The sequence below is a fragment of the Bubalus kerabau genome, chromosome 9 (genome assembly GCF_029407905.1).
Source record: "Bubalus kerabau isolate K-KA32 ecotype Philippines breed swamp buffalo chromosome 9, PCC_UOA_SB_1v2, whole genome shotgun sequence".
In the NCBI taxonomy this organism is placed as follows: domain Eukaryota; kingdom Metazoa; phylum Chordata; class Mammalia; order Artiodactyla; family Bovidae; genus Bubalus; species Bubalus kerabau.
Genome location: NC_073632.1, coordinates 33,277,889 through 33,295,158, shown reverse-complemented (window position 1 = coordinate 33,295,158; position 17,270 = coordinate 33,277,889). Strand labels below are relative to the sequence as shown.

At 38.9% G+C, this 17,270-nt stretch overlaps 1 protein-coding gene across 4 annotated transcripts in view; it reads left to right on the top strand.

The window, feature by feature from the left end:
* NCOA7 (nuclear receptor coactivator 7) overlaps nucleotides 1-17,270 on the top strand; it is a 159,054-nt gene that overhangs the window by 104,887 nt on the left and 36,897 nt on the right. For all 4 annotated transcript variants that reach the window (XM_055534963.1, XM_055534964.1, XM_055534960.1 and 1 more), the window contains 6 exons: nucleotides 55-162; nucleotides 4,458-4,571; nucleotides 5,117-5,242; nucleotides 7,281-7,465; nucleotides 11,491-12,530; nucleotides 13,829-13,997. In XM_055534963.1, the coding sequence (XP_055390938.1) occupies nucleotides 55-162; nucleotides 4,458-4,571; nucleotides 5,117-5,242; nucleotides 7,281-7,465; nucleotides 11,491-12,530; nucleotides 13,829-13,997 (1,742 nt within the window). The remainder of the gene's footprint in view (nucleotides 1-54; nucleotides 163-4,457; nucleotides 4,572-5,116; nucleotides 5,243-7,280; nucleotides 7,466-11,490; nucleotides 12,531-13,828; nucleotides 13,998-17,270) is intronic.

The window sequence follows — 17,270 nt, the reverse complement described above, 5'->3', positions numbered from 1 at the left end:
ATTTTGTCTGTCTTTTGCTTTGTGTATTGAATCTTGTTTGTTTGATTATTCTAGGCTGGAAGCCAGGACACCCTAAACTCCATAGCACTGAAATTTAACATCACTCCCAATAAATTAGTGGAACTGAATAAGCTTTTCACGCATACTATTGTTCCAGGCCAGGTAATGATTTTCTTATTGAATTTTCCTTTAGAAACGTTTTACTTTTAGAAATTTATTTTCGCCGCCAGTTTTAATGACTTGCTCTTAATGTCTCAGGACTGTCGTCATTGTTATTGTGTCTTGGTTCAGTGTCTTAGATCCGAGACTTCTGAAAGCATCCTGATGCTTATGAACTGTTCAGAGATAAATGCTTTGCAAATGATTAACACGGTTGATTTAACTATCCTTTGTGTTAATAGATGTTTCCATCAAGAAAAGTTAAGTTAGTGTAACTTTTTTCCCTGTAGAATTTCATACAGATATTCTTCAAATGTTTAATTTAGAATTGCAAGTTTCAGTTTAGTCCACTCATGGGGTATATAATAGCCATCGTTTTATTTTAAATTAGGCAAAATTTTTGTCATTTTGTCCTTCATGTGATACCATGACAAACGTAATCAATCTGGCCAAAGGTGGAGACATTCAGCAGGATTAAGAAAAGGCCACAGACACATGAAAAGACTCTCATCATTGCTAATTGTTAAAGAAATGCAAATAAAACTACAATGATGTATTACTTCACACTGGTCAAAATGGTAGCCATCAAAAAATTTACAAATAAATAAATTTTAGTGACATTGAGTTCTTTCACGGTGGATGCTGCTACATCTAAGAATAACTTCACTCAGGCAATGGTAGTATTCTTTGCATTTATTTCAAGGGTAGCAAACGAAGTCACCAGGCTATAAATTGGCCAGTTTGTACTATCATGCTTTTGGTATTTATGTCCTTGTCATAAATGAGAGAAATTAGTATACTGCCAGTACCAGGTAATTGAGGGCAAATATGAATTAAAAATTTTCAAAAATTAATACATTTTTATATCTGCAAAATTAATAGATTTGAGTCATTTTTATTGGGTTTCTTATAGTCTGGGATATTGCTGAATAATCTGTTAACTGACCCATAGCAGAGAACCTACGCATATCTTTACTAATTCAAGCTGTAGCCACTGGAACTTACTAAGATAATTGAGGGTGATTCTTTATTCTTTTACTAAGTCCATGAACATAATAGTTTATTGGTACTGGACTAAGGTCCAGTACTAATAGGAGATATAGGAACTGTCTTAATATGCCCTGTTGTCGTCATTCAGTTGCTCAATCGTGTCCAACTCTGTGACCCCATGGACTGTAGCACACCAGGCTCCTCTGTCCTCCGCTATCTCCTGGAGTTTGCTCAAATTCATGTCCATTGAGTTGGTGATGCTATCTAACCATCTCATCTAACCATTTTAATATGCCTCCTTAAGGATAATAATACAAAAATAGGTGCCCCAAAGCTTCATTTCCTTTGACCCTTTAATAGCTATTAAACTTGGGCAAGTCACTTCCTTTTTGACCTTGGTTTCATCTCTGAAATGAGGGCTTGGGCTACATTTACTCAGATGGTCCTTCTTGCCTTTACTATGCTGTGTAGCCCTCATATAGCTAAACATTTATGTGCTGTTGGTTGTCCCAAGATCTGGCTGTGCTCGTGATTTTTCTGGCAAAGATGAGGAATTAAGAAGAATGATCCAGACTCACTTCCACGTTGAAGGAGGACGTATAGTGACTGGGCTTCTCCAAGTTAACACTGTCACTTCTATCTACAGTACAATGGGCTATTTAAGCATAGGAATGATCTCTTTGATTTGACAGTTAGAATGTCAGGCAATAGAATCTCAACCTATGTTGCCTAACACTTGTCAAGAGCTCAGGTGCAAAAAGAAAATATTAATGGAGAAGTGACATCTGTTTGGAAGAAATCTGTTTCTGTCCTAGCCCAGAAACATACAATAAATAAGAGCTGTATACTAAGACCATGTAATTTTAGCCTTCTGTATATTACTTTCACGAAACTCTAACCTTTTGACATTTGCCACCGACCCATTTTGACGTTGTTACAAAGAACAGTCCTTCAAAACTGGTGATTGCATTTACTGTCAATGTGTCGTTAGGACAAAGAGTTCACTGTGAGACACTTTTTTTTTTTTTTTTTTTAATGAGGCTTCGTGGGGACTACTTGTACTAGTAAGAAACTGATTTGTTTTTATTTTATGGACAGTGAATTCTGTTGATTCATGATGTCTATATCTTTCCATTGGTTGTTTGGAAACTTAGACCAAATCTAATGGCCCACTTCTTAATGAATGTTTGGTAATTTGGGAGCTCATATTTTCAGTATTATCAGTCCTCATCTTATTTCTCTTTGACGATGATTTTTCCACCTTATCTTAAGGTGTGTTTTGTTCTTGGCTCACTTTTTTTCTGGACTGAAGAGAGATTTAAAAGAACTAAAGTTAAAATTTGTCTATGACAAACCTAGACAGTGTGTTGAAAAGCAGAGACATTACTCTGCCAACAAAGATTCATATAGTCAAAGCTATGGTCTTCCCTGTGGTCACATATGATTGTGAGAGCTGGACCATAAAGAAGGCAGAAGCCAAATTGATGCCTTTAAATTGTGGTGCTGTTGAAGACTCCTGAGAGTCCCTTGGGCAGCAAAGAGATCAAACCAGTAAACCTTAAGGGAAATCAACCCTGAATACTTGTTGGAAGGACTGATGCTGAAGCTCCAGTCTGATGTGAACAGCCAACTCATTGGAAAAGTCTCTGATGCTGGAAAAGATTGAGGGCAGAAGAAGAAGAGGGCGTCAGAGGTGAGATGGCTGGATGGCATCACTGATGGAGTGGACATGAACTTGGGCAAGCTTCAGGAGATGGTGAGGGACAGGGAGTTCTGACATGCTGCAGTCCACGGGGTTGCAAAGAGTTGGACATGACTGGGCTACTGAACAACAATGTTAAAATAGAGATATGCAAAAGAATGATTTGAGTGAGCCCAGACTCTTGCATCTTCCCATACAAGAAAAGTGCTAAATTCCTTAACTTGGGATATCTGGTTTTCTTTAGCAATAATCTATTGATGTTCAAACTACCTGCCCTTTTTTGTAAAACTCCTGTATAACCTGGCTCCTCCCCTTGCTTCCTCAGAGCAGTTCTCTCAGGGTTACTTGAGATGCTGTCTCCTGGGCTGAAGTCCTAAAAATTCCTACTGAATAAAACATAACTCTAAAAAATAAATAAGTAAATAAAATAGAGATATGACTAGAATATGGGGCAGAGTGTTCAGTAACAATATTGAGCAGTTGTTACATGATTAGCTGTGAATTATGGTAGCTCAGATGGTAAAGAATCTGCCTGCAATGCAGGAGACCCTGGTTCAGTCCCTGGGTTAGGAAGATCCCCTGGAGAAGGGAATGGCAACCCACTCCAGTATTCTCACTTGGAGAATCCCATGGACACACCATGGGGTCAAAAGGAGCTGGACATGACTGAATGACTAACACTTTCACTTTCACAGGTTTTATAACATTAGAGGTCATTTAAAAATAGTATTTGATATAATGCAAGAATGTAGCATGTGTTGTTAAAAGAGTGTTGAATAACAGAATCATAATAGCATTTCGGGGACCAGAATATCTTGCAGAAGAAAGCAGTTTAGTGCAGTATGGGCTCAGTGGCTCAGTTGTGTCTGATTCTTTGTGGCTCCATCGACTGTGGCCCGCCAGGCTCCTCTGTCCATGGAATTCTCCAGGCAAGAATACTGGAGTGGGATGCCATTTCCTCCTCCAGGGGATCTTCCTGACTCAAGGATTGAACCTGCATCTTTTGTGTCTCCTGCATTGACAGGTGGATTCTTTACCACCAGCAGCACCAAGTTAGGGGATTTTTAGATATCCCAAACAGTGATGGAAGAGAAGGTACTGAGATTATTGATGCTGCTGTGTATAGATTTTTCTATAAGGACTTAATGCATTCGCACTCAGGGCCTGCTTGGAGTCAGGAAGCCTGGATGCGTCCTGTTTCTTCCTGACACAGGTGCTACATTTAGAAGTATGCCATGCTACTCTCGCCTCTATTCCCTTGTACTATCGTACCCTGCCCTGGAAGGCTCTTCCCTCCCTGTCCAAATCCTGCTGTCCACGGCTTCATTTGGACCCACCTGCTTCACATAGCCTATGCAGAATATTCCCCCACCTTTCTCTCTTCTGTGAGTACCTGCAGTATGTTCAACACCCTTTGCACTGCACACATTCCTCTTTCTGAATATTATTGCATAGATTAGTCTGGGAGACCCCAAGTAAGTCAGAAGTTCAGTGCAAGCCAATGAGGTCTTCGTCCCACACCCAGCGTGATACTGTGTGGAGAGAAACTGCTCTGAGTGCTGCCCTGGTTCTTGGGACTCACCTAGCCTTTCTTTCCCATTCTCAGGTTCTCTTTGTGCCAGATGCCAACTTTCCCTCGAGTACCTTAAGGTTATCATCATCCAGCCCTGGTGCTACTGTCTCTCCTTCATCATCAGATGCAGAATACGATAAACTGCCTGTATGTATTTCACTCTTGCACTGAAGCGCATATGTATCAGCACTGGTTTTTGAATAATTATAGAGAATAACTCACGTTATTTTTCTCAAGAGTTCATCTGAAATTCCCCTCCCTCACTGAAGAGGTGGGGTTAAAATAATTTGTCATTAGTTGAGAGAAGAAACCGGTTCACATTTAAGGTCTCAAAGGCAGAAATGCATGTCTTGTTTATGTAGAAGTTAAACTCTCAGTGAGGCCAGTAGTTTATTTGTACCACTTTTACTCCTTTTTCTACAGAATTTGAATGAGTTCAATATGAATTCTTTCATTAAAGATATTTTCTAAAGACGTGATGGGGCATTTTTATAGGTTCATATATATATGCTTTAAAAATCTTAGTTTGACTTGGGTGATTATTTTTGAAGGATGGAAGACATTTACCTTTTATAAATACTCAAGTTTAATAAAAACAAGTTGCTTATAGGAAACTTAAATAACTGAATTCATATAAATAAATAATATTTTTTTTAAGTGTTTCTATTTGTGGAAATTTTTGCTTTCTAAAGGATGCTGACTTAGCAAGAAAGGCCTTAAAACCCATCGAGAGAGTGTTATCATCCACTTCGGAAGAGGATGAGCCAGGAGTGGTAAAATTTTTGAAAATGAATTGCCGGTACTTCACTGATGGAAAGGTATATGGCTATGCAGTTTGGTTTGTTTTTTTTTTTCCCTTAGAATCTGTGGAAAACGAAACCAGTTCCAAATTACCAAAGGTAGACTACTTAAAAATATCTTACCCGAAGTTTCAGCTGCAAGATTTCACAACTGTGCATTTGTTTTTTCCACTTGGATGCCTGGCATTTTACTTATTAAGAAATAGTAACCATTGAGTGGACATGTGATTCTTTGTAATCTTGGGTTTATCACTTATATTTCAGTTCTTAGCCCATAAAGTTTCAGGGAGACAGTATAGAATGTGTTTTAACAGCAAATGCTAGAGTCAGAGTCACTGAACTTAAATTACAGCTCTTTGCCACTAGCTCTGAGACCATGGGCAAAATATTTACATTTCCTAAGCTTCCATTTTCCTCGTATGAAGTAAGAATAAAGTCGTGTCTGACTCTGTGCGACCCCATAGACGGCAGCCCACCAGGCTCCCCCGTCCCTGGGATTCTCCAGGCAAGAACACTGGAGTGGGTTGCCATTTCCTTCTCCAATGCATGAAAGTGAAAAGTGAAAGTGAAGTCGCTCAGTCGTGTCTGACTCTTAGCGACCCCATGGACTGCAGCCTACCAGGCTCCTCCATCCATGGGATTTTCCAGGCAAGAGTACTGGAGTGGGGTGCCATTGCCTTCTCCAACTAAAAGATAATTCATGATAACCAACAGGGACGTACTGTGTAGCACATGAAACTCTAGAGCTCAGTGTTATGTGGCAGCCTGGATGGGAGGTTTGGGGGAGAATGAATACATGCATGTGTGTGGCTGAGTCCCTTTGCTCTTCACCTGAAACTATCACAACATTGTTTGTTGATTGGTTATACCCCAGTGCAAAATAAAACATTTTAAAAAATAATTAAAAACAAAAAAAGATGATTCATTTAAGGAGCTTAGCACTTGACCTGGAAAATGCTAAGTTATCAACTTGTTTGGCACTAGAGATGCTGGTATGAAAATGTCTGTTATATAATTTTTTTAGTTTTTTGCTTGTTGGTGTTTTGTATAAAAAACAAACCTACTTTTAGTGAGCCTCTGAAGAAGGGGTAATGTTGATATAAAGCGAATTCCTGTGCTCATAGGAATGCTAGGTTCCAATGGTAGGAAAAACTTTTGCAACCAAGAATAAGTAATGTCTGAAAGGCAAAACTTTTCGCTAAGGCGATCACTAAACTCATTAAGAGTATCAAAATAAATAATTTACCTAAAGGGAGTCGTTTGTATCCTACTGTGCCTGGTAGACAATATCCCCATGTTGTCAACATTGTCTACCATGTAAACCGACAAAGTTTCAGACAAGTTCCCACCATGCTACTGTTTTTTTGCTTTCTTTTTTTTTCTTTTAGGCCACACCACATGGCTTGAGGGATCTTAGTTCCCCAAGCACGAATTGAACCCAGGCCCTTAGCAGCTAAAGTACTAGGTCCTAACCACTGGAACGCCAGGGAATTTCCAACTGTTCTTTGCTTTCAGTTTCCATAGTTTGAATATATTCACTTCTGTTTGTAAAAATTTCATATTCATATTTGCTGAATGTGGGCTTTCTGAGCATCTTAGATCAAAATGTTAGGGGTGTTCTTTGACACTGAGACTGAGATAGCTACCCCCAGAGCACAGCACCATGCACTTGCTGCAGACGTGAATACATGCTGAGTGAATTGTAAAGTCCACAGTTCTCAATCAGGAAACCACCTGGGACAGCCCTTCTCATTTTACCAACAGGGAACTGGGGGATCTAGACATACATGTGAAACCCAAGATCCCTGTACTATTGAGCAGCCATGCTCCTACCAGGCTCAGCTGACGGCCACAGCAGGGCGTGTCTGTATCTCTGACTCAGCACTCCGCACCCAACGATGCAATTTCTTCAGCCTGTTTTTCCAGTAGAAGGGTTGCAATTGTCCTGTAAGATACCGGGGTTCACGAAGTCAGTGGGATGGCAACATGCATTCACTAAAGCTGCTATGCTGGCTGCATCTCGCCCGTAGCGACTCTGTTCTGTCTTTTTCCTCAGGGTGTGGTCGGAGGCGTCATGATTGTCACTCCTAACAACATCATGTTCGACCCTCACAAGTCCGATCCCCTGGTCATTGAAAATGGGTGTGAGGAATACGGCCTCATCTGCCCCATGGAAGAGGTCGTTTCCATCGCCCTCTACAATGATATCTCCCACATGAAGATCAAAGATGCCTTGCCATCGTAAGACACCTTTCTTTGTTTACCAGCCAAGGGAGTATTGGGAGAATTAAATGCAGTTAAAAAGTGAGGGCATTGGTGGGAGTGAGAGACTGTGTAGAGGTGAGTTTGAAGGTAGAATATTTGTGTACTAAATTTTTAAAATAGAGAAAATGGAAATGATAAAGTCAATAATAAGGAAGAATAGAACATTCACAGATGAGAAAATAAAAAAAAAAACCAGCATGTAGAAATGCTGTTTCTTTGGCTTATTTTCCTGAATGCATGTTCTTAATTTATGAAAGAATAAGTGAAGTTTCTCTGAAAGAATTTGTCTGATTATCAAGAGTTAATCAGGATTTTCTATTCGGTTTAATTGGTAAGCAGAGTTATATTCTTCTTCCGCTTGTGTCTTTCCTTAATCCTTTGTGGAGAAAGATTTGAGTGGACGGTGCAGAGACAGTGCCCTGTAGCCAGACTGCCTTAAGTGCTGTGAAAGAGAATAATAGTAGTTTATTTTGTCTCTGAAGTGTAGGTGGATATTGCTTTAGTTCTGATTACTTTTGTCTTCTAAAACTGAGTTTTTTGATTGAAAAAAAAGAAGCTCCCCATGAAGAAACAGCTTAAGAAGACTCAGAGAATCGATTCACTTGTAGAGCTAATGTGATTCCTTGTCATTGTGTCAGTGTGCCTAATTCTGTATACTGTGTATGTGCTAGCAGTATAAACATCTTTAGAAGCTCTCAGTGATAGGAAGCAAGAGACAGAGCATGGGTCCAACAGCAGAAAGGGAAACCAGCCCCTTGGACTCATAAAAAGAATGAAAGGAAACTAGGGAACTAACCCAGAAACAGAGTCCCTAGGGGTCTATGCCAGCAGGCTCCCCTGGGCTTCTGCAGTCCTTAGCATCTGATCCGCTAGGCCCTGCAGTGGCCTGGCCACTGAAGGAACCGTGGAAGCATGGCCACTGGGGTCTCTCTGAGTCCTGGTGGAAGTGTCTAAGTGGGAGGTTTTAGGAGGCAATACAGCAGGCCAGGCAGTTGTGCATGACAGTGCCTGGGTTTTCTGCCACTCTGTGGCTCCACGACCTTCCTGGGTAACTCAGTCTTGAGCCTCAGTTTTCTCATCTGTAAAATAGAATTAATAGTATTTTTTAGCCTACAGAGCTGTTACAAGAACTAAAAGGGTTGATATACCAAAACTCTTAGAAAACAGCCTGGTGCCTATTATGTATAGGTTGTTTATTTGAACCTTCCGTGCATCTCTGAAACTCTTCATTATTCTGTGGGAATCTTCTATTCGTGCAGATTGAAGGTTCTAATACATCTTAGTGTACGCCTCTTGTGTGGCTGGGATATGTTGACGAGTGGGTCACAGCCACTGTCTCGCTGTCTGCTGGGTACAACAGGCAGACAAGAGTGGTACCTGAGCAGCACTGTAGACACAGATGTGAGCACAGCATTCCATGAGAACCATGTGAGGGAGTGTCCAGCCATCGTGGAATCTTTAGATGAGGAAGAGGCAAGGGAGTGAAAGAGTTAGTTTTGAAAAGAAAGAATGAACATGGTGATGAGAGGAAAGAAGACAAGAACAGGTAAAGAAACAGTTAAGTTTGGAAGTGGATGGCCAAGCAGTTAGGGGCATTTCCTGCCCAGGGATGGCTTCTAATGGAGCAGTTCTATTGCACATCTTCAGGGTAGGATGTTAAGTGTTCCTTTAGTAATAGGGAAGATACACCCTTACAGAAAGATTTCTCTCAATGTGAGATTGTGTTTCATGGTCGAAGGCTAATGCTGAAGCTGGGGAGAGAGGGAGGAGTTGAGAATTGGCTCCTAGTGTGCTGAAATTATTTCAGAGTTGTACAGTGATTATTACTGTGGATGCAGGGATCTAAAGATGTTTTTAGTGTAATGAAGAGTATGTGCACCAATGAGCAAAATAGAATGAGGTAGTAGAATCAGTGTCAAATGAATTTGGTACTGACCTCAGAATTCCATCAACTGTTGAAAAGTTTAAAGTAGTTTAAATTCCATTATTTAAAGTTGTATGTTAAAACAAGAAGTGCAAATTATCTGGTTGCCATGTGCAAATAGTTGTTATTTATTTTTATTATTACAAATTTTTTTATTGGAAGATAATAAAAGTGTGTAAAACCTCTCGATCTTCACCTTCAGGCCTTATATACTTTGTTCAAGACATTTTGTAGCTCCAGCTGCCATGGAGACTAGGAAGGGAACAACTGAAGGGATTATTGGTCATCATTAGGCCCCTGGTTGAGTCTAGAAAACATTAATTAACAGCAGAGCCAGTTGACAGCACTGTGTACGTTGCTTCAGAAGAGCTTGGCAGCTGCGATACAAAAAAAAAAAAAAAAAGCAAAACAAACAAAACAGATGGCTAAATTAATCCTGGCTTGGATTAGGTAGAACAAGAAGGGAGGGGTAGATGAGAAGGTAATAGAGAAGGCTGATTAGAGTGCAGTCATATGCTTTCTTTGTGGGGGTCAAGCTAGCCAGGGAAGTAAGAGATGAGGAAGGGACTTAGGTGTTCATTGGAAGATGATTTTGCTTATCAATTTGCTCATTAAGTATGTGAAAAGCTGGGCTACTTTGTCATAGGACTGACTTTGGTCTTTCATATGCCAAATTAAATTTGGGGCCTGAAAATGGAAATTATGCTACATTATACTTGAGTCTAGGATTGAAGCATCTGTAACATCTCTTGAGATGCTCATGGTGAGCAGAACATTTTTGTGTCTGCAGGCTTCTTCTAAACAGAGATACTATCACAATTGTCTTTTAGCATATATGGTGTGTAGGGGCTCAGTAAATGATTATTGAATTGAAATGAATTATGAATTAGAGGCCTCTTAAAGCATTTATCAGAGCCTAACAGTTACATAGGCTTTTATTTTATATTGGAAAAAACCTGGATGCTCCATGCAAGTGATTTATTCAGTAACTTTGGGGAGACAGTCTTGTAACTTGAACTTCCTAGGACTTTGCTGAGTATTGTCGTAATTATTTCAAAGCCAGGATAATAACGTATTACCTGAATATGATCTAGCCTTTTTAGAAAATTTATTTCTGAAATCCAAACATGTTATTTTAAAAAAGGGTTTTATATCTGTGTTTAAATCCATATCGACAGTAAGGTAAGTAAACTATAGAGAACTTTGGAGAACATGTTTAATCAATATTTTTTGTACAATTTAAATCTGGGTAATAAAGCATCTGTCACTAAGGAAAAATACTTGACCATGTCCCAGGAAACTATGTTTCAGCTGATAAAACAGCTGCTTATTGCCATAAAGTAAAATGATAGTGTAATAAAATGAAAGAGATAAGAAATGTAAACCAATTGTTGTAAGAGCTCATTTGACTTATTTTCATAAATTTTTAAACTGTAAAATGGAGCTGGTGCTATATACCTGCAGTAATAGGGGAAATAATCGTCTTGTATCTCCTTTAGGAGTAGAAGGATGTCTCTTTTTGAAAGCGTTGGATCTTAAACCAGGAAACCAAAATTATGGTTCCATGTCAATTACTTTACGAAGCAGTTAAATGAGTAGCTACTTGGTCAATGAGCCATTCAGAAGTAATGTAGTTGGTTTATGTACTATTTTATGAAAAAAGGAAAAGCCTTGAATATCTAAGGAATTTTAGACATAGTACTAAAACATTCACTCTCCTTTGTCTTTCATGAAAATCAGAAACTTTATTTCATCATTAAAAATCTGGTGGGTGACATCTCCATGTTCATAAATGACCTCAAATACCATTCATTTGCTTCTAATAGGATATGCAAGCAACTCTCATGGTTCTTTATTTTGCCACTTTTTATGGTTGATTTTATTTTTCATTTTGAAGTCAATCTCTTGATTTTATTTCCTTGCTTTAAAGTCCTTTAAACATAAATTTAAGTTGTGGTATATTTATGTTTTGGTTTTTTGGTTGGATTTTGTTTTAGTTTTTTTTTTGCCTTTCATCCTTTTGCTTTGGGTTTTGTTTTTAACATTCCATGTGCACCCACCATTTTTCCCCCTGCAGTGACCTACCTCAGGATCTTTGTCCTCTGTACAGGCCTGGAGAATGGGAAGACCTGGCTTCAGAAAAGGATATCAACCCATTCAGTAAGTTCAAATCTCTCAATAAAGAAAAACGGCAGCAAATTGGAGAGAGAACCATCACTTCAGATTCCACATCGACAGGACCTTCAGAGAAGTCGACAGAATACATAGAAACGAAGCCCTCAGACAGCTCTGTGTCCGACAGGGTAAAGAAACTGGAATCCTCTGCAGAGGCAACCCAGCAATCTACCCCAGTAGCTAACGTCAGCAAGGAGCCTTCTGACACGCGGGCTGCGTTTGAATCTGTAGCCAAAGAAAATTCTCTTTTAGGGGAAGATGATGACTTTGTTGACTTGGAAGAACTTTCTTCTCAAACTAAAGGTGGAACGGACAAAAGAGACACCTCAAAGGAGTGCCTTTCTCTTGACCCAGAGGAACTAAGGAAGACTAAATCACGAGTAATCAGTTCTACTACGGAAATTCAGTCAGCCCTGAACTTTTCGGGAACAGAGTGTGATGCTGAACTGAAGGGAGCCCTGGACTTAGAAACCTGTGAGAAACAAGATATAATGCCAGAGGTGGACAAGCAGTCTGGGTCCCCAGAAAGCCAGGTGGAAAACACGCTGAACATACATGAAGATCTAGATAAAGTCAAACTCATTGAATATTACCTTAATAAGAACAAAGAAGGGTCACAGTTACCTGATAATGTGGAGAAGGCAGAGCTAAGCGATGGCAAAAGTACTGAGCCAGTGGGCATAGACATCACCCTTAGTAGTTCTCTTCCCCAGACAGGTGATCCCCCAATTGAGGGCAAGGAAGAGCTGGATAAAACCTGGGCAAAAGAGAGAGCATCCCTTCCGTTGCAACTGAGCTCCTCTACAGAAGAAAGTATGAATAAAGAGTATCCAGACTCCTCTTTGGAATCTACTCTGGACAACAGCTGCCAAGGTGCACAAATGGATAATAAATCTGAAATTCAGTTATGGCTATTAAAGAGAATTCAGGTACCCATTGAAGGTAAGCCATTTTTAATTTCTTTCTATTCTGTTCTATAGGCATATCTTGTTTTATTGTGCCTCACAGAAACTGCATTTTTTTTTACAAATTGAAGACCTGTGGCAACCCTGCATCAAACAAGACCATTGGCGCCCTGTTTCCAACCGTATTTGTCTACTTTATGTCTCTGTTTCACATTTTGGTCATTCTTGCAATATTTCAGACTTTTTCATTATTATATTTGTGGTGATCTGTGATCAGTGATCTTAGATATTACCCCTGAAGGTTCAGAAGGTGGTTAACAGTTTTTTAGCAATAAAGGATTCTCTAATTACATTGTACTCTTTTTTTTAGATATAATGTTATTGCACACTTAATAGACTACAATATAATATAAACAACTTTTATAGGCACTGGGAAACCAAAAAAAAAATTGTGTTACTCACTTGATTGTGATATTTGCTTTATCTTCATAGTCTGGGACCAAACCCACAATATCTCCAAGGTATGCCTGTATAGTTGCCTTACTAAAATTTGCACATGCAATAGCAAAAGTAGTACAGTTATTTGAGAACAATGCTTCCTCAATGGAGCATATCTTTATTGGTACACAGAAGGGTTTGAACTGCACAGGTCCACTTGTATACAGATTTTTTCCCCAATAAATTTGAAATACAATATTGCACCATCAATAGTTGGTTGAATCTGTGGAGGAGGGATATGGAGAGACAGCTCTAAAGTTATACATGTGTTTTTAACTGCAGAAGTGTCAGCATCTCTAAACCCTGTGTTAATCAAGGGTCAATAGTAATTGGGAAGAATCAGCAGTATATGGTATCTATTTTGAACATTGAACTATGACACAGAATTCTAGTGTGAAGTAGTGTGCTTTTTTTTTTTTTAATCTTTCGAGGGACTTTTCCATTTTCACTTTGGTTTTTGAAGGTATTTCAGTTTTAAACTGAATGGCATTGTTGTATGATGTGGTCCTCAGTACCATTCATTGATATGTATTCTTGTGGGTTGTCACAAATCTCTACTCTTTGCTGTGGTGTTGGTTTTTATCCTTATTCCTAGTTTGTAGCATCTCATGTGTGTAGACCAACGTGAAACATCCAGAACTTTCACCTTTTGTGCTTAAGAAGGTCTGAAAGATTTAGTTAGTCCTAATCTAACCTGATCATGTTATATGATATTTATGCCATATGTTTTGACTTTCCACCACTAAGAGGGGACTGGAAATTCTTTGTAAGTTGAAATATTTCAGTACCACCAATATTATTAATAATGGAGATTTTTTTTTTCCTTGTGTGATTCAGATATACTTCCTTCAAAAGAAGAGAAAAGCAAAACTCCACCCATGTTTCTGTGCATTAAAGTGGGAAAACCAATGAGGAAATCCTTTGCCACTCACACGACAGCCATGGTCCAGCAGTATGGCAAACGAAGAAAGCAACCGGAGTACTGGTTTGCTGTTCCTCGGGAGAGGTGAGTGTGGGCTAGAATAGGAAATCTGTTGGTCAAGTAGACTCTAATTGCATCTCAATTTTTAATTTAGTCTTGAAATTCTTGATTTTATTCTTGAATAAGAGATTTCTCTTCATGGTACATCTTAGAATTTCTAAAAGGATTTTATTTCAGTAGCTTTCAGCTAAAGGGTGCTTTCAATATAGCAAATTTGAAGTCATCTTTGGTCCTATATGCAGAACCACTTTCAAAACTTTCTACCCAGCTGAATTTTAAATGAAGGAAGATTGAGGTATTTTCAGGTGCCAGTAAGTAGAAGTGCTATTCTGTTGGGAATAAAGGAATATGATGGAGCAGAGCTAAACCCCAAGTGCTGCAGAAAGGCATGATTTTAATTTTAAAGTGCCTGTTATTCTTGGTGGGGGGGGTGGATTAAAGATTGCTTTCCCCTTATGAAATGTAACTGAAACCATCTGGGTGCGCTTGGGGAGCTACATAGACCTCTAAAGATATTTGTATTTTTTAATTGCCGAAGAAGTTTTATTGGTGATGTGACAGTCTAGGACAGCAGGGACAGTGGCATGGCATTCTTCAGCAGTGCGTCACTGAGCAGTACATCTTTATAATAGAAATATTTAGGAAATGTTATGTTTTAGAAAAGAAATTTTCTTTTGTATGTGACTGAATAAAAATTTCTTCTCAGAGGCCTTGAAACTAGTCTTCAAAATTGTTAAAAACACACGTTTTTCCTTTTTCTAACTAGTCATCAAGGCATGCTTTTTGGTTAACATACCTGCCAAGAATAAATACTCAGTGAGCTTCCTTAGGCATGAATGTTTATTTATTTAAATGAACTTTTGCCCAGATATCTCAATATTGAAGGAGTAATTTCATTTTACTTTATTTTTTGGGCCATGCCACTCAGCTTGTGGAAACTTAGTTCCCGACCAGGGATTGAACCCAGTCCACGGCTGTGGAGGAGCCAAGTCTTAACCACTGGGCCTCCAGGGAATTCCCAAGTGTGATTTCTTAATAAAGCAAAATTAAAATCCAAACACAAGTACAACTTCTGGCTGATTAGTGCCCAGAATGGTAATTCTCCTGAAGAGTTGCCTGATCTTAATAAATCATAGTTTAATGTGAAGCTAATTAATAGAATTTTAATCAAGGAATTTGCTAATATTTTTTCTGTTTGGGATACAAACTCATGTTAACATAGATGTTAAACATAATTTGTTTTATGTTTACAAGGTGTACTTACTCCTCTCCCTGTGCTTACAACCCCAGCACTGACTCCTTCAAAGTTTACAGATACTGAGGAGATACAAAGAAAATGTGTGTCTTTTGCATTTCTTCTTCTTGAAATATTTACAAATAATTTCTGACGCCCTGTGGAAAATCGGACTTCTAGAATCATATGTCATAGATGTATAATATCTTAGAGGTTTAGGCCAATTCCTGATTTTATTGGTGGAGATAACAAAGCACTGACTCTTTCAGCTATATTTAAGTTATGTGGATTCCTGGTCTATTGGGAAACCTACCTATATCATTTTCTCTCTGGAAAAATGTATTGTTTATAATATAATGAATTTAGGTTTTTTCAGTTTTATTATCTTTGAGATGTATGTGTACCAACGAATCTTACAGAGTGATTTATTTGCAGTCTCACACATCTAGTTATTTTACTGTCATTCTTTAAGCCAGAATAAGTCTGTAATGCTGAAATAGCACTTCTCTTTGACCTCGCACACAAGTAGCTATTGTGAGCTTTTTTAAAGTAGGTCACTTGTTGAATTCCATTACATTGTATTTTTTAGTGTCCCTGTATTTTTTTTTTTTTTTTGTCTTTGGCTAGCAAATAACGTGACATACTTATCTTTCTTAAACTAATCATTAATTGACCAAATATTTTTCTGGGAAATATTATATCTCACTATATTAATGATGTTTTTTGTGTAGATGTTGGGAAGTTTTTTTCAGTTCTTTACGTATTTCCGTCTCTACTTACCCTAAGGGAAGCCACATTTTAGTTTAAGATTGGGAAATGGAATAGAATGGAGAGCCCCAAAATAAACCCACGCTTTTATGGTCAGTTAATCTACAACAAAGGAGGCAAGAATATAGGGCAAAGACAGTTTCTTCAGTAAATGGTGATGGGAAAGCTGAATCACTTTCTTACACCACATAGAAAAGTAAAATAGGTTAAAGGTGTAAATGCAAGACTTGAAACTCCTTCAAGAAAACATAGGCAGTAAGCTCTTTGACATCAGTCTCAGCAATATTTTTTTGGGTACGTCTTCTTAGGTGAGAGCAACAGGAGCAAAAATAAACAAAGAGGACTTCATCAAGCTTAAAAGGTGTTTGCACAGTGAAGGAAGCCATAGAGAAATGAAACAGCAGCCTACTGAAAGGGAGAAGATATTTGCAGATTATATGCCTGAGAAGGAGTTAATGTCCAAAATACGTAAAGAATTCAAATATGTAAAGAACTCATACAACTTAGTATCAAAAAAATTCCATTAAAAAGCAGGTGGAGGATCTGAGTAGACATCTTTCCAAAGAAGACATACAGATGGCCAACAGGCATGTGAAAAGATGCTCAAATCACTGATCATCAGGGAAATGCAAATCAAAATCTTGATACCTCACACCTGTCAGAATGGTTGTCCTCAAAAAGACAAGAGTTGGCGAGGATGTAGAAAAAGGGAGACCTCATGCACTATTGGTGGGAGTGCAAATTGGTGCAACCACTGTGGTAAACAGTGTGGAGGTTCAGCAAAACATTTAAAAAGGAACTACCACACAGTCTAGCAATTTCACCTCTGGGTATTTATTTGAAGAAAACAAAAGTCAAAAAGAAAGATGCACTCCCATGTTGTTGTGTTGCTGTTCAGTCGCTCAGTCATGTCCAACTCTTTGTGACCTCATGGATTACAGCACACCAGGCTTCCCTGGCCATCACCAGCTCCCAGAACTTGCTCAAACTCATGTCCATTGAGTTGGTAATGCCATCCAACCATCTCATCCTCTGTCGTCCCCTGCTCTTCCTGCCTTCTGTATTTCCCAGCATCAAGGTCTTTTCCCACGAGTAGGCTCTTCACATCAGATGGCCAAAGCGTTGGAGCTTCAGCCTCAGCATCAGTCCTTCCAATGAATATTCAGGGTTGATTTCCTATAGGATGGACTGGTTTGATCTCCTTGCAGTCCAAGGGACTCTCAAGAGTCTTCTTCAACAACACAGTTCAGAGGCATCAATTCTTTAGCGCTCAGCCTTCCTTATGGTCCAGCTCT